This window comes from Triturus cristatus, chromosome 8 (assembly GCF_964204655.1).
Source record: "Triturus cristatus chromosome 8, aTriCri1.1, whole genome shotgun sequence".
NCBI lineage: Eukaryota > Metazoa > Chordata > Amphibia > Caudata > Salamandridae > Triturus > Triturus cristatus.
Genome location: NC_140591.1, coordinates 946741157 through 946765647, shown reverse-complemented (window position 1 = coordinate 946765647; position 24491 = coordinate 946741157). Strand labels below are relative to the sequence as shown.

Here is a 24491-nt window from a genome sequence, read left to right as displayed (position 1 = left end):
ACGCGATCAATCTCTGCGTATTTGACAAGGATGGCTAGCATTCTGCTGGAAGCTTCTTGATTGTTGTTCGCCCACTCCCTTAACATGTCAGGGTTGGGGTCCTCGTAGGTGGGTGCCACCAGAATTCTAAGACCTCTCGGAATCCTCTTCACTTCAAGATACCGCTGTAGTGATTTGGCTTCCCACCACTTAGACAATTCTGTACGTTTCAGCTTCTCCAATCTTCTCAAGCGCACAGTTACATCAGATACTGCAGCATCCCAATTTTATCCCTTGGAAATACAATGTCAGCACTAGAAGTTCAAGAAAGGGAGGAAGCGGCGCTTTCGATATTTGCTGATGCAAGTTCTGTCGCCCATATGAGTTCTGCTCCACTAGGCAATGCTGCAGTATCTGATGTAACTGTGCGCTTGAGAAGATTGGAGAAGCTGAAACGTACAGAATTGTCTAAGTGGTGGGAAGCCAAATCACTACAGCGGTATCTTGAAGTGAAGAGGATTCCGAGAGGTCTTAGAATTCTGGTGGCACCCACCTACGAGGACCCCAACCCTGACATGTTAAGGGAGTGGGCGAACAACAATCAAGAAGCTTCCAGCAGAATGCTAGCCATCCTTGTCAAATACGCAGAGATTGATCGCGTAAAAATGTTGGAAGAGATCAGCCAGATTTTGTCAATTTTGGACAAGGAATCAGATCAGGATGCGATCACTAAATTTATGGTGGGAATGAAAGATCGCCTGTCCAAATTGGAAAATACTATCAAAGAACGAAAGGCGCTGAAATTTCGGCGTGACAAAATAGATTATGATCGTGGGCAGATCTATACCTTTGCAAGGAAGTTTGACAATCTGCGCAAACAAAAATTCAGCGCTGCCAGTGGGAATAAGAACCAACAATCTGATGTGAGCAGTTTGCAAAGTTCAGAATTGGACACTGACCTGGAAGAAGGGCCGAGCTGTGGAGCACAAATCCCCTCAGTCATTGATGAATTTGATTTTTTAAGAGAAGAAAGGCAGTTCAATCTACGCCCGCGGCCAATGCCATCTGCAAGACCCCCAAGGGGAAGGGGAAGAGGAAGAGGCAGAGGCAGCGACGGCGCAAAGGCGCAAAACAATCCAAACAGTGGCAGCAAGACATCAACGATAACCAACAAATAGAACTGAACCAGGTCGCAACAGTTGTTAACCTCACAGACATTGTACTATCTAGTAAGGAACAAGAGATTCTGAAATTGGGTTTATCCTATTGTCCTAGAGCTGATATTGATTATGTGCAGACCAGAGTGGACATTTTTAAGTTTACAAGAACGCTAAAACTTTAAAAAAAAATTGCTGGAACATCTATGCGCCCGGCTGGGCAAAAGGATGGACTACCGGACGATAGTCCTGTCGTATTAGCCGTGGATGATATGAACTTGATGTTAGAAATAGCAAGTTTAAATAATGACACTAGCCAGGATATGCCTAGTACTGGGGAAACACCGAGTACATTGCAGCAGGCACTCAATCTAGCACATAATGAGAATCTAGAGATTGAGCAAAGGGCATCGACTAGCTTCAAATTAAAATCGAAATTTACCCCAATGACTGGTAGGAATTCAGTAGATGTGTACAATGACTTGGTGGTTAATGATGTAAAAAATCTATGTTGCACAGCAAAAGCTAAAAAACGAGCATTCAATAAACGTGACAAAGAGTATCATGCTTTAGTAACGAAATTAGCTAATAATAACGCATGTATTGTCCGGGATGCAGACAAAGGGGGCAATGTGGTTCTGTGGGGAAAAGATCAATACCTTAAAGAAGCGTATAAACAACTAAATAATAAATCCAACTATGCGAAAGTTATCAGTGATGTCATCAGTGATGTCATTTGAGATGTCATCAGTGATGTCACTGACCATGTCATGAATTATGTAATATGTGACATCATCAGCAGTGGATTGCGGGCGCACGAGATGTAGTTAGTACAACTAACTATATCGGAGGAATTTCAATGGTTTTGTTCGAGCGAAATGTCCAGCTAACTATAACACCCCTAAAACCTATGGTTATTCCAGTGAATTTCTAAGGTTTTTTAAATGCTAATTCCTAACTATATCAGGCCTGAAACCTATGGTTTTTTCTGTGAATTTCAAAGGTTTTTTAAATGCTAATTCCTAACTATATCAAGCCTGAAACCTATGGCTTTTTCAGTGAATTTCAAGGGTTTTTTAAATGCTAATTCCTAACTATATCAGGCCTGAAACCTATGTTTTTTTCAGTGAATTTCAAAGGTTTTGTAAATGACAATTTTTAATGTCTCAATTGTTATACTGATTTTTTTATACTGATTTATTACATTTTTTAAACTATTTATTTTTAGATATTTTATTTTTTCCATTACATTATAATTACATTATACATTACAATACAAAATATACTTTCTCAGAATGAATTACTTTAGTTTAAATACTCTGCAAATAGGCAATAGAATTTTAAGTACAGTAGTTACAGTTGTTGCAATGGGCAACACAATTTCAAACACAATGCAACATTAAGCTCAATGTGAATTTCTAGTCAAATGCAATTAGTTACTTTATGGATTACTTTTCTAACCAAAGGACTGGATCCTAGATTCAGTCCTTGGACATCTCCTGTTAACAGTTAAGTAAAAGCGTTTTAGTTACAGTAGTAATTTTTAAGGAATATTATTGTATTTTAAAAGTTGACACAGAAAGTTTTTTACATAGAATCACCAATGTTATCCTATGCCAGAAAATTCACTTAGCAGGTAAGTAGTGTTATCGTTAGTTTTTCTCACTCAGTGGTGGATCCTGGATCCAGCACTGGTGCATCTCCTGTAAACAGTTCAAAGAATGTGTTTAAGTCATACAGACGATTTTTTAAGAATATTTTTAGTTTGTGAAAATAGACACTTGGAAACTTTTCTGCTGAAAACCACACAATGGATTCCTATGGAAGGAAATACAAGTTACTGGTAAGGACGCTTAGAATTACTTTTCATGGTCAGTGCTGGGCTAAAAGATGCAGCACTGGGTTCTCTCCTGATAACAGGTGAGTAAATCGGAATTCGTAGTTTGGCTTATTTTAGAGGAATATTTGTACGTTTCAAAAATCAACACTTAGAAACTTTTCTGCTGAAAACCACACAATGGATTCCTATGGAAGGAAATACAAGTTACTGGTAAGTACGCTTAAAATTACTTTTAAGGGTCACTGCTGGGCTAAAAGATGCAGTACTGGGTTCTCGCCTGATAACAGGTGAGTAAATCGGAATTAGTAGTTCGGCTGATTTTAGATGAATATTTGTACAATGGTGAAGGAAGGGGGCGGCGCCTGAGGTGACATGTGCAAACACGCCCTGTGGCGCGTTTTAAGTTGGGGAATTAATTCCTCTTCAATCCTGAGGTCCCCTGGGGGCCAACTAGCCCACCAGGTACCTCCAGTATGCGCCAGGGAGCTGCGTTGCAGAGAGGTGTTCAGAGGCCACGCCCCTTTTTACAACACTCTGCAATGCAGCTCCGTGGCGCTAACTGGAGGTACCTGGTGGGCTAGTTGGCCCATAGGGGACCTCTGGATTGAAGAGGAATTAATTCCCCAACTTAAAACGTGCCACAGGGCATGTTTGCACACATATCATCTCAGGCCCCTCCCCCTACCTTCTCCACTGTGCAAACGCACCCTGTGGTGTGATTTAAGTTGGGGGATTAAGTCCCCTTGAATCCTGAGGTCACCTGACGGCCAACTAACCCACCAGGTACCTAAAGTATGCACCAGGGAGCTGCGTTGCAGAGAGGTGTTCAGAGGCCACGCCCCTTGTACAACACTCTGCAACGCAGCTCCGTGGCGCTTAGTGGAGGTACCTGGTGGGCTAGTTGGCCCCTAGGGGACCTCTGGATTGAAGAGGAATGAATTCCCCAACTTAAAACACGCCACAGGGCGTGTTTGCACGCATATCACCTCAGGCCCCGCCCCCTACCTTCACCACTGTGCAAACGCGCCCCGTGGTGCATTTTAAGTTGGGGGATTACGTCCCCTTGAATCCTGAGGTCCCCTGGCGGCCAACTAGCCCACCAGGTACCTCCAGTAAGCGTTGCACAGAGGTGTAAAAAGGGGCATGGCCTCATTACACCTCTCTGCAATGCAGCCCCCTGGCGCATACTGGAGGTTCCTGGTGGGCTAGTTGGCCCCCAGGGACCCCCAGTATTCAAGGGGAATTAGTTCCCCCTCTGCAAATGCGCCAGGGGGCGCGTTTGCAGAGTGGTGCAAGTAGGGGGTGTGGCCTCCAGCCCGATCCCGTTTTTTTTTTATTAAGAAGGGGGGCTGTGTAGCCCCCCTTCTTTTTCTAATTTATTGGCCCTGGGGACCCCATCCCCCAGGGCCTGCCCTCAATTTTTTTTAAATATATAAATCGGAAAGGGGGCCGCGTGGCCCCCCTCCCGAGGCCATAATTTGCCCCGGGGACCCCATCCCCCAGGGCATGGCCCTTTTTTTTGTAGGGGGGCTACCTTGTCCCCCTCCTGTGGCCACTTATGGCCCTGGTGACCCCATACCCGGGGCCATTTCTTTTTTTGGGGGGGGGTGTTGAGGAGGGGGGCCATGTGGCCCCCCTCCCGGGCCACTATTAGCCCCGGGGACCCCATCACCCGGGGCTGGCCCTCTTCGTTGGGGGCCGTGGGGGTTCCCCAATCCCCCAACGGTCCCAGCCGGCTCCCCGCGTCCGGCGGGAGCCGGCATTGCTTTTCCACATGGGGAGCAGCTAACATGCTGCTCCCCCTGTGGAAAAGCAATCCGCTATTTGGAAGAGAGAGCAGGTTTCCTGACATCCTGACACCACCTATAAAAGATCAAAATCATTGAAAGATCTAGTTGTAAAGAGTGAATATCAGGAGGTGAAAAGACAAGCTCCTACCTGGCTACACCAAAAAACCGGGTTTTAAAAAATGCCCAAAGTGCAAAGCGTGCCAAAATGGCGTAAATTGCACTGTTCTAAAAACATTTTTTAATAAAACAATCACTATCAAGAGTTTTTTGACCTGTAAGTCTAGCTTTGTTGTTTATTTGTTACGATGCCCTTGCCCAAAAATATATATAGGGAGTACAACTCTCCCTGTATTCAAACGTATTTTACAGCATAGGAGGGCGATCGTAAACCAAGACAGAACATATCCCATAGCACGTCATTTTGAGACCCACCACCAAAGTAACCCGATATTTTTACAATACTCCTGTATAGCTGAAGTCCCGAGGAGAAAGAGGGGAGGAGATAGGGAGAAGGAATTGAGAAGATTGGAAACATACTTTATTCTAGAATTCAATTGTAAAGAGCCACAGGGGTTAAATGTGGATGAGGATCTCTACACCTGTCTGTCTTGAGAAACCTGAAGAAGAATAGGGAACAGAAAACTGCACACATGATTAACCATTAAGGATATGGTTTTTCTTTTTGCCCTTTTTTGTTTTTAATGGTAAAATTTGTCAATATAGCGGTGATTTTGACACAAAACGACTGCTCTGCAAAAGAATGTTTGTTTATTTCTCGCTGGTCCAAATATTCGCAAATATGTATGAATATGTAACAATGTTTTATGTAAGTGTATTGAATTGAAGGGAACAAATATGCACTTTATCCAAATAATTGCCTAAGTTTACATAAGCACTTGCACTTTAATTATGATATAATTTTTATCAGGATAAATTATACCGATTAATCAATTCTTGTATGGAATGTATATAAGAAAATGATGTTGACTTTGCACTAATAGTAGATATCTAATAACTAGTTACATACATTAATTATTTGTTTTTACTACAATATGGACCTATGGCGTAATTTGCACAGTAAGCACTAGCACTTTAAACGATAACGTATTAAGGCACTTGCCAAATACGACTGTTAGTTTGCATTTGCACTTTATTTTCCCCTCATTCCCTGCACAATATTTAGAGAAATAATATTCTCGAATATGACTTCCGAGGGAATAGCAAGGGATAATAAGATAATGGATAAGCTGTGCAACACAAAAACATAGTTAAAGAAATGTACATGTTAAGAAATGGCGGCCGAAGTGTACCGAGCAAAGACTGTGATATAATGTGTCAAGTCCCTCGTTGATGTTGCTTACCAAATGTTGGGTACTTTATTGACAAAAAAATGGCGCACAAACATCGTGAACAAGGCAGCGTGAGTCTGCTGAAACGCGTTGATGTTTTTCCTCGTTCATGGAGAATAAAAGACCGAGTGCCAAAACTTTAACTCTGGAGTGCAGGATGTTTATTTCGAAAACGAAGTATACCTATAATTGGATATATATATATATATATATACCTCCAATCCCGCTTTTGCAGAAAAACCGGGTCTGACACATGCTGGGCTGGTTTAACACAACTTTATTGCCTCCAGGAGGCACAGAAAGAATCAACGCGATATCCACGCCATCAGCTCCTGCCAGACGCGTTTCGGCGGATGCCTTTCTCAATGCCGGGCGTCTGGCTGAAAGTTCAAAAGGTAGGTTTTCGCGGGGCTTTATTAAAGGATCTTTCCGAGTATTCTCATTGGCTGAAGATTGTAGCAATAGAAAGAGGACAGGGAAAGTTCCACCTAGTCAGTACTAGCCTCTTTCCAAACCAAGGATCCTCGTGCATTGTGCATGGCCTCCCACTGAAAGAAAGAAAGACAGTTCATAATTCAAAGCGCGGTACAGTGACCCGCTTTCGTATATGATAATACGTTTGGTGCCGCCAACTTCTTGTAAGATTAAGGGAAACGTCCTGGCAGACTCCATTGTTATTAATCAGCCCACTAGCAGTCCATCTGCTCCCTCTCCCCAATACCTTTACCAAATCCAGGTCGGGGGAGCGCCGCGTTGTGCAGTCCATGCAGGCAAATCCAAAAATTTGCCGGCTTACGCGGAGCTCCAGACCGAGGGGTGTGCCAGATCAGCAGAGCCGACCTCCACTGTACTTATACCTCCAATCCCGCTTTTGCAGAAAAACCGGGTCTGACACATGCTGGGCTGGTTTAACACAACTTTATTGCCTCCAGGATGCACAGAAAGAATCAACGCGATAGCCACGCCATCAGCTCCTGGCAGACGCGTTTCGGCGGATGCCTTTCTCAATGCCGGGCGTCTGGCTGAAAGTTCAAAAGGTAGGTAGTTATAGTTAGGACCTATTTTCCATAGGAAATCTGCAACATTCTATTCCCAATAAGTCTGGCGCCGGTTGACGAATCTTCGCGAAATTTTCCAAACTTTTGGCCAGCTCCGGTCCGCTCCTATCCTGAAAGTTTCGTGGTGATTCGTCAAGCGGGGGCTGAGAAAAAAGGGGGTCCCAAAACGCGTTTTCCCCATGCAGTTTTCCCATAGGACCTGTTGACGCAGCTACAGCCTGAACTGCTGAACGGAATTACACCAAATTTGGCAGAAAGGTAGACCTTGGTTCAGAGTCGTGCCTTTAAATGGTGTAAATCCGTTCAGTAGTTCCTAAGAAAATCAAAAGTAAAATCACATATATATCTGGGCGGAGCCTAACCACACATCTCATTGTGAGATCTGATCGGCTGTCAGCACTTCATCTAAGAAGTGTTGGCAGCCATCTTGGGACCAATATACATGATAGCACCTCATTAAAAAGCATTGCAGTTAATAGAAGGTTTTAAGACTTTAGTTACATTATAAATCATTTGTTGATGGTACCATACTCATTTTAGGAATTGTGGTATGTTCTAAGGTGATTTTACCATGTGAAAAAGCCTTCTGCTGGGATATCATGAATCATGTTTGAGAGAAAACTATTTTCACATGCTTTTCCCACAGAGGTTTGGAAGGTGATCTATAAGCTAAACTGAGAGCATATTTTCTGGAAATTCACATTATCTTTCTTAGTCATGTGAGAATGAAGTCTGACATTCTCAGTAAAACATGTACATCGAGCAAGGGCAGAGACTGACAGTTGATTCCTTTGTGTTCTACTGCAGCTTCCCAGAGTGTTCCAAAGAACAACTAGAGCACTAACACTCCTACTTATGATAAACGTATGGCACACCTGAAGCCATCTTGATTGGAATAAAGAGGTAACTCTTAAAACATTTAATTTAAAAAGGAACAAAATGAGGGGGTTCATTTTGCCATAGAATGTATGATTAGTGCTGCAGAAAGAAACATTAGGGCACATTTTGAGTGACATCTCAAATCCTCTTCTATTTCATTAAAGAATTCTGACATGCAGACTGAAACATGCACTTTCAATACCAGCAGCAGACTTCCCTGGTGAGCAGTAGCTTTACTACAGTGATCTAATGAGCAACTATAGTGCTACCATTCTGAATTTATAGCAAATGTGTGACACATCTGAATGCCTTCTTCATTGAATCAAAGTAAAAAACTGACAGTATGCCTACTGAGGAGACTGTAGTAAATGAGGAAATTAGGAAACTTCATAACAAGTCTCCCAAGATGGCCACCAGAGACAAAGGAGCCCAAATGTAGCACAAATATCACCGAGATGTAGCCCAAGTATAGCCCAATGACAGAAATCCCAGAGTGTTTTAAAGAACAACTAGAGCGCTAACAGTCTTACTTATGACAAAAGTATGGCACACCTGAAGCCATCTTGATTGGAATAAAGTGGTAACACTTAAAACATTTAATTTGCAAAGGAACAAAATGAGGGGGTTCAGTTTGCCATAGAAATTATGATTAGTGCTGCAGAAAGAAAAATTAGGGCACATTTTGACTTCTCAAATCCTCTTCTATTTCATTAAAAAGTTCTGACATGCAGACTGAAACATGCACTTTGAATACCAGCAGCAGACTTCCCTGGTGAGCAGTAGCTTTACTACAGTGATCTAATGAGGAACTAGGGTGCTACCATTCAGAATTTATGGCAAATGTGTCACATCTGAATGCCTTCTTGATGGAACCAAAGTAAACAAGCATTGAAAATGCAATAGGTCTCACCCTCGTTTAAGTTAAAGCAATTCTGTTTGTAATTAGGTGGCTTTTTAGCTTTGCTTTTATTAGTGTTTTTCAAAATTTCATGTACATAACATGCATATATGTATATATATGCATGCATTTATATTTGTATTTATATAGATATGCAGATTATATATATGTTTATATATGTATGTATATATATATATACATACACATACATATATATAAATGCATATGCATATATGTGCATATGTGTGCTTGTAGAGAGAGGTAGAGGTGTAGAGGTGTAGAGGTAGAGACGTAGAGATAGAGAGGTAGAGGTGGAGAGGTAGAGAGTAGTAGAGAGAGAGGTAGAGAGAGGTAGAGAGGTAGAGAGTAGAGGATGAGTAATAGAGAGTAGAGAGTAGTAGAGAGAGTAGCAGAGAGTGAGTAGGAGAGAGTAGTAGAGTGAGTAGTAGAGAGTGAGTTGTAGAGAGTAGTAGAGAGTGAGAAGTAGAGAGTAGTAGAGAGTAGTAAAGAGTGAGTAGTAGAGTGAGTAGTAGAGAGTAGTAGAGAGTGAGTAGTAGAGAGTAGTAGAGAGTGAGTATTGGAGAGTGAGTAGTAGAGAGTGAGTAGTGGAGACTGAGTAGCAGAGAGAGAGTAGTAGAGAATGAGTAGTAGAGAATGAGTAGTAGAGTGAGTAGTAGAGAGTAGTAGAGAGAGAGTAGTAGAGAGTGAGTAGTAGATAGTAGTAGAGAGTGAGTAGTAGAGAGTAGTAGAGAGTCGCAGAGAGAGAGTAATAGAGAGTCAGTAGTAGAGAGTGAGTAGTAGAGAGTAGTAGAGAGTGAGTAGTAGAGAGGGAGTAGTAGAGAGTAGTACAGAGTGAGTAGTAGAGAGTGATTAGTAGAGAGTAGTGGAGTAGTAGAGAGTGAGTAGTAGAGAGTAGTAGAGAGTGAGTAGTAGAGTGAGTAGTAGGCAATAGTAGAGAGTGAGTAGTAGAGTGAGTAGTAGAGAGCAAGTAGTAGAGAGTGTGTAGCAGAGAGAGAGTAGTAGAGAGTAGTAGCGAGTGAGTAGTAGAGAGTGAGTAGTAGAGAGTGAGTAGTAGAGAGAGCAGTAGAGAGTAGTAAAGTAGTAGAGAGTGAGTAGCTGAGAGTGAGTAGTAGAGAGTAGTATAGAGTGAGTAGCAGAGAGAGTAGTAGAGAGTAGTAGAGTAGTAGAGAGTGAGTAGTAGAGTGAGTAGTAGAGGGTAGTAGAGAGCAAGTAGTAGAGAGTGAATAGTGGAGAGTGAGTAGTAGAGTAGTAGAGAGTGAGTAGTAGAGTAGTAGAGAGTGAGTAGTAGAGAGTGAGTAGTAGCGAGAGAGTAGTAGAGAGTGTAAGTAGTAGAGAGTGAGTAGTAGAGAGAGAGTAGTAGAGAGTGAGTAGTAGAGTAGTGGAGAGTGAGTGGTAGAGAGTAGTAGAGAGTAGTAGAGTGAGTAGTAGAAAGGAGTAGAGAGTGATTAGTAGAGAGAGTAGTAGAGAGTGAGTAGTTGAGAGTGAGTAGTAGAGAGTGAGTAGTAGAGAGTAGTAGAGAGTAGTAGAGTAGTAGAGAGTGAGTAGTAGAGAGTGAGTAGTAGAGAGTGAGTAGTAGAGAGCAGTAGAGTGAGTAGTAGAGAGGGAGTAGTAGAGAGAGAGTAGTAGAGAGTAGTAGAGAGTGAGTAGTAGAGTAGTAGAGAGTGAGTGGTAGAGAGTAGTAGAGAGCAGTAGAGTGAGTAGTAGAGAGTAGTAGAGAGTGAGTAGTTGAGAGTGAGTAGTAGAGAGTAGCAGTAGAGAGTAGTAGAGAGTAGTAGAGAGAGAGTAGAAGAGAGTGAGTAGTAGAAAGTAGTAGCGAGTGAGTAGTAGAGAGTGAGTAGTTCAATTTAAAAGGAACACAATGAGGAGGTTCATTTTGCCATAGAAATTATGATTAGTGCAGAAAAAAGAAAATGAGGGCACATTTTGAGTGACTTCTCAAATCCTCTTCTATTTCATTAAAAAATTCTGACATCCAGACTGAAACATTCACTTTCAATACCAGCAGCAGACTTCCCTGGTGAGCAGTAGCTTTACTACAGTGATCTCATAAGCAACTAGAGTGCTAACATTCCGAATTTATGGCAAATGTGCGACACATCTGAATGCCTTCTTGATGGAATGAAAGTAAAAAACCTGAAAGTATTTCCTACTGAGGAGACTGTTGTAAATGAGGAAATTAGGAAACTTCAAAACAAATAAGTCTCCCAAGATGGCCACCAGAGACAAAAGAGCCCAAATGTAGCAAAAATATCACCGAGATGTAGCCCAAGTATAGACCAATGACAGAATGTCCCAGAGTGTTTTAAAGAACAACTAGAGCCTAAAAGTCTTACTTATGACAAAAGTATGGCACACCTGATTCCATCTTGATTGGAATAAAGTGGTAACACTTAATACATTTAATTTGCAAAGGAACAAAATGAGGGGGTTCATTTTGCCATAGAAATTATGATTAGTGCTGCAGAAAGAAAGATTAGGGCACATTTTGACTTCTCAAATCCTCTTCCATTTCAAAATTCTGAATTGCAGACTGAAACATTCACTTTGAATACCAGCAGCAGACTTCCCTGGTGAGCAGTAGCTTTACTACAGTGATCTAATGAGCAACTAGAGTGCTACCATTCAGAATTTATGGAAAATGTGTGACACATCTGAATGCCTTCTTGATGGAATCAAAGTAAACAAGCATTGAAAATGCAATAGGTCTCGCCCTCGTTTAAGTTAAAGCAATTCTGTTTGTAATTAGGTGGCTTTTTAGCTTTGCTTGTATTAGAGTTTTTTAAACTTTCATGTACATACCATGCATATGTATGCATATTTGTATATGTATATGTTTGCATGCATTTATATTTATATAGATATGCAGATTATATTTATATGTTTATATATATATACACATACATATATATAAATGCATATGCATATATATGCATATATATATGTGCATATGTGTGCATGTACAGAGAGGTAGAGAGGTAGAGGTGTAGAGGTAGAGGTAGAGAGGTAGAGAGGTAGAGAGGTAGAGGTAGAGAGGTAGAGAGTAGTAGAGAGAGAGGTAGAGAGAGGTAGAGAGGTAGAGAGTAGAGAGTGAGTAATAGAGAGTAGAGAGTGAGTAGTAGATAGTAGAGAGTAGTAGAGAAAGTATCCGAGAGTGAGTAGTAGAGAGTAGTAGAGTGAGTTGTAGAGAGTGAGTAGTAGAGAGTGAGTATTAGAGAGTGAGTAGTAGAGAGTAGTAGAGAGTGAGTAGCAGAGTGAGTAGTAGAGAGTAGTAGAGAGTAGTAGTGAGTGAGAAGTAGAGAGTGAGTAGTAGAGAGTGAGTAGTAGAGAGTAGTAGAGAGTGAGTAGCAGAGTGAGTAGTAGAGAGTAGTAGAGAGAGAGTAGTAGAGAGTGAGTAGTAGAGAGTAGTAGAGAGTGAGTAGTAGAGAGTAGTAGAGAGAGAGTAGTAGAGAGTGAGTAGTAGAGAGTGAGTAGTAGAGAGTAGTAGAGAGTGAGTAGTAGTGAGTAGTAGAGAGAGAGTATTAGAGATTAGTAGAGTAGTAGAGAGAGAGTAGTAGAGAGTGAGTAGTAGAGAGTAGTGGAGTAGTAGAGAGTGAGTAGTAGAGAGTAGTAGAGAGTGAGTAGTAGAGTGAGTACTAGAGAGTAGTAGAGAGCGAGTAGCAGAGAGCAAGTAGTAGAGAGTGTGTAGTAGAGAGTGAGTAGTAGAGAGTAGTAGAGAGTGAGTAGTAGAGAGAGAGTAGTAGAGAGTGAGAAGTAGAGAGAGTAGTAGAGAGTGAGTAGTAGAGAGTGGTAGAGTGAGCAGTAGAGAGTGAGTAGTAGAGAGAGAGTAGTAGAGAGTGAGTAGTATAGTAGTAGAGAGTGAGTGGTAGAGAGTAGGAGAGAGTAGTAGAGTGAGTAGTAGAGAATAGTAGAGTAGTAGAGAGTGAGTAGTAGAGAGTGAGTAGCAGAGAGAGTAGTAGAGAGTAGTAGAGAGTGAGTAGTAGAGAGTGAGTAGTAGAGAGTAGTAGAGAGCGAGTAGTAGAGAGTGAGTAGTGGAGAGTGAGTAGTAGAGAGTGAGTAGTAGAGAGTGAGTAGAAGAGAGTGAGTAGTAGAGAGTGAGTAGTAGTGAGTAGTAGAGAGCGAGTAGTGGAGAGTGAGTAGTAGAGTGCGAGTAGTAGAGAGTGAGTAGTAGAGAGTGAATAGTAGAGAGTGAGTAGTAGAGAGAGTAGTAGAGAGTGAGTAGTAGAGAGTAGTAGAGTGAGTAGTAGATAGTGAGTAGTAGAGAGTAGTAGAGAGAGAGTAGTAGAGAGTGAGTAGTAGAGAGAGAGTGGTAGAGTAGTAGAGAGTGAGTGGTAGAGAGCAGTAGAGAGTAGTAGAGTGAGTAGTAGAGAGTAGTAGAGAGTGAGTAGTAGAGAGTGAATAGTAGAGAGTAGTAGTAGAGAGTAGTAGAGAGAGAGAGAGTAGTAGTTTGGGGGTGTTTGAATAAGTTCTGGGAATTATCCCTCTGCTATGTGTTTTGTGTATTGTTACATTATGTAGATTTGTATGGTGCAGTTTATCACCCTTGAGGGTGTCCAAGTGCTGGATCAGAAACGTAGGCCCGGCGTTGCTCCAGCAGTGCTCCCAATTGAACAGCGAGCTCTTCAATTTCTTGTGGAAGTTGAGCAGTGAAGTGACAGTTCTGATGTGCAGAGTGAATTCATTCCACTTTTTGGCAGCACTGAAGGAGAAAGAATGCCCTCCTGTCTTCCTCTTGTGGATGCAGGCATTTTGCGCGAGGGAGAGAGAGGTGGAGCTTAGCTTTCTGGAAATGTTTCTGGATGGGTAGCCAGTGTAGTTCATTGAGGTAGGGATTTATGTGGGCGCTTCTTGGGATGTCTAGGATGAGTCCGGAGGCTAGGTTTTGGATGGTCTGGAGCAGCCGCGGTCGGTAGTAGGAGTAGCTGCAGGGCGGTGACGTGGGGAGGGGGAGGGGCAGGGTGGGGGGTAGTAAACTATGGATTACGGAGGTTTACAGGTAAGTTAACATATAAATTAATAAATTTAATTTCGTTGCATGCACTGCATCCCCAAATGCGATGCAGTGCACGCAACAAAATTCGTTTTATTAATGTAGATGTTAACTTACCTGTAAACCTCCGTAATCCATAGTTTACTACCCCCCACCCTGCCCCTCCCCACGTCACCGCCCTGCAGCTACTCCTACTACCGACCGCGGCTGCTCTGGAGGCTTTGTGTTAGTTGTTTCGAGATGATGATTTAGATTTAGAGTGTGTTGCCATAGCTGAGTCTGCTGGTGATGAGGGCCTGGATGACCGTGCGTCTTGTGTGCGCTGGAAGCCATTTGCAGGTTTTCTGAAGCATTCTAAGGATGTGGCAGCAGGATGCGATCACTGTGCTGACCTGTTTGTTCATCATGAGTTTGTCATCATGGATAATGCCAAGGTTTCTGGTGTGGTCTTTGGGGATGGGCATGGGCATGGGATGCAGGTCAGGTGACCACCAGGAGGAGTCCCAAAGGGAGCTCTTACTACAGAAGATCAGGATCTCTGTTTTGTCCTAGTTGACTTTGAGACAGTTCTCTAACATCCAGTTGAAAAAAACAGATGGTGAAGTTGGACTGGTGGTGTTTCTTGGGTCCATAAGGGAGTGGATGAGCAGAGTGTCATCGGCGAATGAGACAATGTTGATGCTGTGGGTTCTAATAATGGTGACGAGAGGTGCCATGTACACATTGAACAGGGTTGGGTTGAGGGAGGAGTCCTAAGGGACTCCGCAGACAAGCTTCTTGTGTTCAGAGGTGAAAGTAAAGAGTTTGGCTTGTTGTGTCCTGTTGGAGAGGAAGAAGGTGATCCAGCTAAGAGCAGGCCCTTGCATACCGGAGTCTGGCCATGAGGGTTCCATGGGAGATCGTGTCAAACGCCACTGAGAGGTCGAGCAGGATGACAGTGTCTATAATGCCGAGAAACTACAGGTCTGTGGTGATCTCTGTCCAGCGGGACAGAAACCCTTGCAGTCTTCCCCCACAGGTGATAAGTAGTTAGGGGGAGGGAGGAGGGGTGTACCCTATGCTCTGGGATTTTGTCCTCTTTCTGGTCATATGAACCATCAAGGAATCAGTTGGCAATTGTCTCCTCCATGATGCAGGGTGGGTCAGAGGGTGAAGCTTTGAACTTTTTGCCCACCCGAGGCATGATGACTCTCCTCTTGACTGACTCTTTGAAGACATCATGTGCTGGTTTAAGCACTCCTCTTAACATTGGTAAATATTGCATGGATCTCTGGGAGGTAAATAGTGTTTCAGTGAGGAAGTCATCCTCCTCTGCCTATTTATGCATGTTCACCTTGTGGACAACAGCTGCTCTCTGCAGTACCTCATGGTAAACATTAGTGTAATCTGATAGGGAGACTTTAGCTGGATAAAGGGTTCGAGTCGGTGTCACCCGAGGCTCCATGTCATAATCGTCCAATGGGTGTTCATGTGGTTGTATGTCATAGGATGTATCAAACCCATAGTGAGACCCTGGACTATTTCCACAAAGTCTAAAGCAGGGGAACTCTGAGGTGACTATGGGGGAGGTTCCACTGGTTGTAGTGGAGAGAGTGGACATGGAGGTGGTGTGGGAGAAAGCAAATATGGAGGAGATGAAGTGCGTGGAGGAGGAAGCTGTGGCAAAGGAGGTGGTGGAGAGGTGACCTTGTCATGGTGCCAAAGTTTTTTGGGTGCAGTCCAGGATGATGGATTTAAGACCTCATCAAAAGTCAATTTGGAGGAATAGGGTCTTGTCTGGTGAGCCAGTTTGGCCAAAACACATCCAGTCCCAGGCTGGATATTATTCCTATGTTGTCTGGCATCAATCTGCTCTTCAAGGCGTCAGAGAATTGGTTGTCCCCGATTCTCTGAAGCAGTCGAGGATATTGCCCTGTATGTCGGTTTACTCTGCACTGAGGATGGGCTTTGTCCTGCCATCGCCGATCTGGTTTTTGGCTTTGATGTCTTCGACTCAGAGCTTAGCTTCGAGGGTGCCTTTGGTGCCGGAGCTGATGAGGCACCCGATGTTGAAGTGTGTGGTTTGGAGGAAGATTTTGCCTCCCGAATCTTATGCATGCATTTGATCCGAAACAAATTCTTGGTGCTGACCATAGCTGGATGGCAATGGGGACCAGAGGCCTCGTGGCTGGCCTGTGAGCTCGATACTCAACCCTCTTGAGGGAGATGCTTGGCTTTCAGATGGTCTCAGCGCTTGGGAGGTGGGATGAGAGTACTCACTGCAACCTTTGTTGTTGATGGACACTGTACAGGTGGAGGCTCATCCGCTTTAATGTTGGAGCGGGACGTCTCCAATTCTTGAGCCTGTGCGCAGAAAGCCTCCATATGTGGTTCCCCCTTGGTCCCCTCTTCAAATAGATAAGGGGTATGTTCTGATTGGTGTTGCTCCATCGAGGATGATGTGATGATCCAGATGGTTTGGAAGAGATTTCCTGGTCCTGAATGCAAGGTATGCAGAATAGGAGGCCTTCTGGTGATCCGGGGACAGACCAAGGTTGTGCACCTAATGGAGGCCTGTCCTGGGGCACTTTGTTTGCCATTTTGGGTAGTATACAAATGGAGTTCTTTCCAAAATGTGTACATTTTCTGGAATTGAGGAATAGAGTGAAACCTGGAGAGGGTAGGCCTGTCCGGGGCGTCAAAGTTGTTTGAATGCAGAACCAAGACAGAGGCAACCGCATGTTTGGAACCAACGCTACCATTCAGTATTTCTTCGTTGTTGAGTAAGCAAGGATCCAACTGGCACAGCAAGAACACCATGTAGCATCAAATTGAAGCTCAAAGGAACATGTCTAAACCAGACGGCAGAGATAAACAATGGAGCCGATGTCCATACGCTTTACCAGTAATGGATGGAGTCTCTATATGTCGTGACTTAAAAGACTTCTTTAAAGAAAAATAACTTAAACACATTCAAACCCAACAGTAGAAGTCAATAGTATATTCAGCATCTGTATCTACAGCTACACATACCATGAACATAATATGCCCTTGGGTATCTTTATATTTCTGAAAGGGGAAAAAGCACCAGAATTCTGACAAACTCGCAATCAAGGCCATACTCTCTCCACCAAAATAAGTACTTCCAAGCTTGTTTTGATTTAATTCATGAAATGTTTCATATAAACACTTAAAGTGAATTCAGTGGATTCTAAATTTTAAATGTCAAGGAAGAAACAAGTGGGTTGGAACTCAAGTTGAGGAAGGATTTATCTTGTTTTATTATATTGTACACTGGCTTTTTACCCTATTTCTTCTGCTTGCAATTGTGTGGGTTGCTGTGTCTCCTTATTTTCCCTGGAGGCATTTCCTAAATATTCTTGCACTTATACCCCAAAAAAGTGTTTTTTAGTTGCTGTGCTTCGTAAAGGAAAGGAGAAGTACCTCTGACATTTAGGGTTGTGAATCTGTCATATATTTCAGAGAGTCAGCCAATCAACCAAATACTTGTCACCGATACAGCATGTCTGATGCTTCCTTTTATTTCCCCTTTCTTAACAACTATGTTTCCCTCATCTGTGCTTTCATGACCTTCCTGCCTTCTAGTTTTGTGATATTTCTTTCCAATCCAGTAGTTTATATCATAAGTCCTTTCTTATCCCCCTTGTTGCTTTGTTGCAAATTCCGTTCCCATATTAGAACATCCTAAATCACTCAGTTATCTTATACTGAGCATTGATTATTGTCAAAGTAAGCCTGTAGAGGAGTGTAGCATAGTCTTCTCCATTACTATATTTACCAATAACTCTGTCTTCAGTCTCCAGAGGGATATTCCTGATCTTGTTTTCGCTAACAGTCATAGGCACGGCAGGGGTGAGTGAACTGTTATTAGACATACCCGATATCCTCATTGGCGAAACATGTTTGTGTTCTTTCCAAGTTGTCTACCAATCAATGGGGGCATGCGTACCATGCACTGGCAAGTACTTTGGTTTTCCCTCATTCTGGGCTATGGACCTCCAAATTTCAAGTTGTTTAAACCTCTTATTTACTTTGCCCAAAGACCATGAAGCTCTGGTTACGGTCAGTAGTGGCACACGATCTGTCAATCTCAGCATTTGCAATGCCATTGAAATCTCCTCTCCAAATATTTGTCTGGCTGTCCTGAATAGCACTATTACTAACCACCATCCCTACCGACTAGCGAAGTGTAGACATCGATCAGGCATATCTTAGAGTTTGCCTCTCATTACTATCTTTCATTTAGGCCCTCTCTCCTATTGTACTAAACTAAAGTGGTACCATTTATTTACCAGATTGCTCCTCCTCTTTTATAAGTGGAGAATGATGCTGCATATAAATGCTCCTTATCGTCTATTTACCAATTTCTTCTACTTCATTCATTCAAAGTGGGTATCTTGGAGCATGGCTATCTGCATGTTGTGATGTCCGACATAGGACTGAATCTGGTGCCACTTGATGAGAGTGATAATAATGACCCTCACATTCCTACTTTTCTACATCCCTCTGGGGCATCCTAATTGTAGCGGGTGCACCATTCTTGGGTAATATGCCCCATCCATGATGGTGGGTTCCCTTCTCTGCAAGGGCCAGTGAGTTTTTACTCATCTTGATCATACCCCAATCCCCAGATCACACACACACCCCCAAAATGTTGCAGACTGGGTCATCCATAAGCTTGCATCCAGAAACCTAACTTCACTTGCTCCACCCCTTATAAATAATGGATCTTACTACTTCACCACTTATCTTACTTTATAACTACAGGATCTTTTCCCCTGAAGTAATGACTGTAACATGTGCATTAAGACTTGTCAGCTTTTCCTGTACAACAATACCATTGCCTGCTAATCATTGTCTCTCTGTCTTGTACTAGCCATCTGATCTTACTAATAGGTCCCTACGTTTGAATCTGTACCTATAATGTAATTAGTCGTTTTTGATGTATGAAACCATTAAGAACAAGAGAACACATCCATAATTCCAACTTCTACACCTGAAGTTATTTCCATTTTAATCAACTTGCATTTTTTCAACATAGCTCATAACTGCAGATATATCATACCAACAGTATTAGTTTCATCTTTCCATGCAATGAGGTTAGTTCAGTCCTCTCGCATTATGAATAGGATCTTCTGCTTTAACATCTGATTCCTGATATGTTGCCATCGCAAGGAAGGCCATTTATTTCTTTCATGGTTCCATCATCTGGTATTATTACTCTGGGGATATCTACTTTCCCTAATTAGCCTTTCATCTACTTGTCAGCTCTGCTAGTGCATCGGTTTTCTCTATTCATCCAGCAATTTACAGACCTAGTAAAAAATCAAGACTTGCTGTTGGCCATTACCTTCCTATGTTCACGGGAGTTCTGCATGTATTTAATGTTAAGTGTATACATCCGTCATTTGATTATTAGGATTTCCTCAACCACTGCACTGTGTGTGCAGTTCTTAAGGTTTAGCAGTCATGCTTCAATGCTTGGCAGATCTCAAAGTTGTGGTATTGAGACTGTCACCCATGGTGCCCTTTCAATGCCCTGAATATGATATACCTTTCTGAGTTACATTTTCCAGCAGCCAATGTTATAGGAACAATTGTACACTGGATCCCTCCACTTTCTCCCTCAATCTCACCACTATGAGGCTATTGTGATTTGACCTTGCCTCCAGATCATCTACTTGATCTTTCAGGGCCTCCGCACTGTCAAAATGTACCTGTACCTACACCTGCAAGCTGGAAACATTAGTCTCCATTGTTTTAAATTTGTTTCAGTTTCTTTTTCCTTTTTGTATTACACTGAACCTGGCTACAGTCATTGTGCCAATCTTAAGCTCCAAAGGAGTGAGAAATGTGCATGGCCTGAAGCCATGCACATTTCACATGGCCCTTTACTCTTGTTGCAAAGTAATGTGTGTTATAAAGAAACATACTAATGTTTCTAAAAACTGAAGTTGAATGGACATGATTGCTATTATCCAAAACCTAGAAACCACTGATATCTGCACGTTATGGTGGGCTCCGCAATCATTATGCCTTGCTAAGCACTGCTTATTACCTGTGCAGATATCAGTTTATGTTTTTTCCACAAGCGGAGTTCTCCATAGAGGGATCATTTCAAGTATGTCTGCAGTGGGTGGGTGGCTTCGGGGGTGTGATTTATCCATATGCGGTATTGTGTAGAGTGAGGGGGTCTTCCGACTGTCCAATCAAAAATGTCTTTATGTAAAGCGTGGAGTAGGTTGAGTCTGTGTGGTTGCTTGAATTAAGGGTAAATCCATGTCAATCATTGTATCCTTGATGCTAAGTTGGTCCTGACGGACCTGTTGCAGGGGGCACAGGTGTTGTCTTCCTCTAGTGACAATGTGTTGGTAGAATGAGAGGCCATGCTAGAGCTGTTTGGTGCGGACTTATAGCCTGGCATGGTGAGTTCCTGACATCGAATAGCACTTGTTACAATGCATGCGTTTACAACGCATGCTATTACACCGCAAGTCGTTGCAACAACGCGTTGTTACATCGCATGCCATTACAACGCAAGTCGTTACAACGACTTGCTGTAGGGGGGGCGCTGGAGTTTGGAATAGTATAATTTACGATTCCAACTCCAGTGTGTGCAACAGTAGGGAAGGTGTGGATTGAAAATCCAACAAATCCAACACCTTCTTCCCCCTACAGCAAGTCGTTGTAATGACTTGCGTTGTAATGGCATGCGTTGTTAACAATGCGTTGTATACGTTGTTTACCATTCAGATTTGGGTCTATGCAAGTCAAATTATCAACAAGAAAAACACTATGACCACTTCGGTGAATCAACCAGTATGTAATTCTCCAATATCATCTGTAAGGTCATTTGGTCAGGAGTAGTCCTGTAGGGAGGCTTTGTGGCTGTGTAGTATGCCATAATTGTGCAATTTGTATTGTTTTTAGGATTTGGGGTATAACCATAATAACCTTTAACTGTAGTTGTTCAGTAAAAATATGAATGGATTCATTATCCGGAAATATCAAACACTGAAGGACATAACAGGAAGACAAGATTACCCTACTAAACAAGTGAGAAGGTTCACATACCTGCCAGAACCAGCTTCCTTGAAGAATACAGAGACTTGACCGGAAGAGCTCGAGTACAATATTACCACGGAAGAATACTTCAAGGAACAGGCAAAGTGCTCCACCAAACACAGCTACGAGTAGCAAAACATGAACATGGACATCCAGCATTGCTCTTCCATGGACATGGTAATAAAAGAGGAAACCTGGTGGAAAAACCGATGATCAGTTTTTAAAAACGCTAAAACAACCCAATTTCTCACTATTAAAGATGGACACTATGGCCTCCATTACGAGTGGCTGGGGTGGTACCCCGGCGAGGATACTAGGCTGGACAGTTCCAAATGTCCTGATGTTACCAGACCCTAAATCTGTACATCTAGAAAGAGACTCAGTTTTCTGTGCATGAGGCACAGTCCTACACTGCCCGCAACCATCAGCACTATGGGGGAGCAGGCAATGCACCCAAAGAGGTCACAGCATCTCCACCCGAACGTATCCAACCCCATGCAACACCCACTTACCCAACAGGGCCCACACATATTTACCATCTGCACAAAGTAGGTGGTAAATATCAGCATTCAAATCCCCAGAATCAAGGAAAACCTGCACAACGGTACCCAGTAAATACAAGTTTGGCAGGGTATTCCCCATTTTGGGAAGTTTAACATGCAATCCCTTTAACATATGCCAGCCAGATTCATGAATTCCAGCCCTAGTTACTCCCTTTGGAGTTAACAGAGAACTCATAACAGGGGCCTGTACCTTTCTGCAGATTCCTCACCTTGTGAATATCCCAGGTGAAAGGCAGGATAAGGAAACTTCCAAAGCACTAACTCTCCAGCATCACCAGATGGTGTCATGCGAAAGATCCTGCTTTCTCAGAGGGTGACCCTATTGAGTATGTATTATTCACCTAATGTGATGTTTCAAGTCAGGTGGTGTTCTGGAGGTCTAAGTACAGACATGTATCAGAGCACTGTGCCAGCAGAAGATAGTTGGTTTCTGAGTCCTCATTCTCTGTAAAGGTACTCACCCTGTAGCATCTCCAGTGCACTAGAGTCACAAATGGAGCCACAAGCAAAGGGAGTTCAGGCAGATTTCGGTCCCTCAGCACGGACTGCAGAGGACGCTGAACAGGTCTGGGTGACACCAGAGCTGTTGTTGCCCGTGAAGCCACAGCCAAAGGTTCCAACAACACCTTAGAGGGTGGAATCATAGCAGAGTTGTCAGAGCGCAATTAAACAATTAAAACATGGCATGTTGGAAAGCGTGCACTTGTGTCTCATCAACTGCCTTGTGAAGAAACGCGGATGGAGTTTGTCAAGCACTGGGCATTAGGGAAATACAATGCCGACTCCTGGAACAGTCCCGGGATCATGAATGTTTCCCACAGGAAGAAGATGTGGTGCTGCTTAGGCTTCCTAGGGACTTCATCTGGAGGGAGAGAGTGAGTAACAGGGGCGCACCACCAGGCCCTGGCCCCTAACAACGTGGCCTCACTCTTTCCCTTGGCTTTGGCGCATGAGTGTGCACTTACAACCCCCGCCAGCCCTAGGTAGTGATTGAATCCCAATCACCACAGTCAGATGCTGTCCAGGTCCAACAACACCATCTCCTTGCAACAACTCAAACAGTGCTTCAAGGCGGACTCCTCAGGAGGCAACATTTAATGTAGGTACACCCCAAGCTGGCAAAATAGCAATGCGGGATCTCTGGATTCATACTACAAGGCAGGAAAATAAAGAATTGGAGCCACTGCACAAAGTTATGCCTTATATAGGATCATGACATCTCTTCTGGAGGTTTGCAGAGCCACAGGCTGAGCCTCATATGGTACTCTGTTGGTGCTGGGGAGCTAATGCTTTGCAAATGTCTGGACCCAGTTTGCCACCCAGGATATTCACAATGTGAGGAATTTATGGGGGAAAAGTATCCATCAGAAACATTATTTTCTTATAATGAGACATATCGTGTTGTAATATACATTTAGCTCTGTCACATGCTGCTCTAAATCTGTACATTTGAGGAAAAATACAATATTCTTGCATGGCTCTGTGTTTGGGGACTAGCAGTTAGGCCAGTGGATGGAGTGTTGATGCCCATTCTGGTACAGCATTCTCCTGAACTGCATGCAATTGTTGTCTTCAATAGCATAGTGTAATCTTTTGTACCGGGACATGTCCCAATTACTGCATTACTAGCGACGATCTTCAATACGTGAGCTGTGTGTGTCTGGGAGTGTGCCTGAAAAACGTACAAGACTGATTTATGATCAGAAATTTCAAGACAGATTAAGCTAAACCGAAACCCTCCCAGTCTCCTTTACACTTGCAGCCTCCAGGTCAACCTAAGGTGTCTTGCGAGAGGAGAAGAGGAGAAGCCTGCTGAATGAGGGCACTGGTCACTGGGCGTGAAGAAGAACTTGCCTGTTGCCAGAAACCCTGCGTGTGCTGATCTATTGCTACCTTTTGAAAAGTTGTAAAGATCTGTAACTTGCAAAGATTTCTCAATGTTCTTTCTGACTTTGTCACCAGTGACATTTATGCACATTGCAAGGTACATATTTAAAATGTAGTTTGCCATTAGAATCAGGGGATTCACGAACTGTCCAGTAACAGTATTTACTGGTCAAAACGGAATTACCAATGGTCTAAAAACCTCAATTCCTTTGGTTATTCCACGTTTCTGAGTTTCAAATTTGCAATAGCATCGTAATAACGCACTTTCAAATGACTGCAATCCATTTGTACTGCATTTAAATGTACAAGTGCAGTTTTACAACATCGGAAGTCTCACACCTCTTGTAATTAGGCCCTAAATCTGTTGCACTGCAAGCTCATAAGTAAAAAGTGCTGTCACTTTGTTAAGGCAGGTCAATGTATATTGTCTGAAACTACTGTCTACCTTTTGTGTTAGGAGATATATCAAATCATTTACTAGAAGTCAGAGAGACTCTTTATTACTTAGATCCTCATACTGAGTTTGGGTATTTCACTCTGAGCACTGGGTGAAATACCACAACTCGTACAAGTCTCTCTACAGCCCGGGGAATTATCAGGTCCCCAAACTCTGGAACAGATTATTCTGGGACCAGAGACACTTGTCACGACTTTGCTGCTGGATGAGCAGGGACCGTGGCCTGCAACACAACCCGACCCATGCCTGACCCCTGCCGAAGCACAAGGGAGCAGACAATGCTCCCTCTGAGCAGACAGTAGCTTGCCCACACCACGAGACCCCACACTCCACACCCATCCATGACCCTCCCGCTGACATCTCGTGTCTTCTCAGATCCGGCAGAATATGTCAGTGTTTTTTTTTTTCCAGAATCAGGATAAACTGCCCGGTCAAGCAGCCTGTTTTGTGTACCCAAACAGTTAGTCCCATTTCTAAGTGAAAAAAAACTTTTATTGCTGGAATCTGTTGCAGGGATACAGGCTAAAACCAAACATTCCACTCCCCCTTATCCCTGAACTA

General features: G+C 43.1%; 1 protein-coding gene across 4 annotated transcripts in view; it reads right to left on the bottom strand.

Annotated features, from left to right (window-relative positions):
- TMEM45A (transmembrane protein 45A) overlaps window positions 1-24491 on the bottom strand; it is a 494464-nt gene that overhangs the window by 119916 nt on the left and 350057 nt on the right. For all 4 annotated transcript variants that reach the window (XM_085620485.1, XM_085620484.1, XM_085620483.1 and 1 more), the window contains one exon: window positions 21033-21217. In XM_085620485.1, the coding sequence (XP_085476611.1) occupies window positions 21033-21217 (185 nt within the window). The remainder of the gene's footprint in view (window positions 1-21032; window positions 21218-24491) is intronic.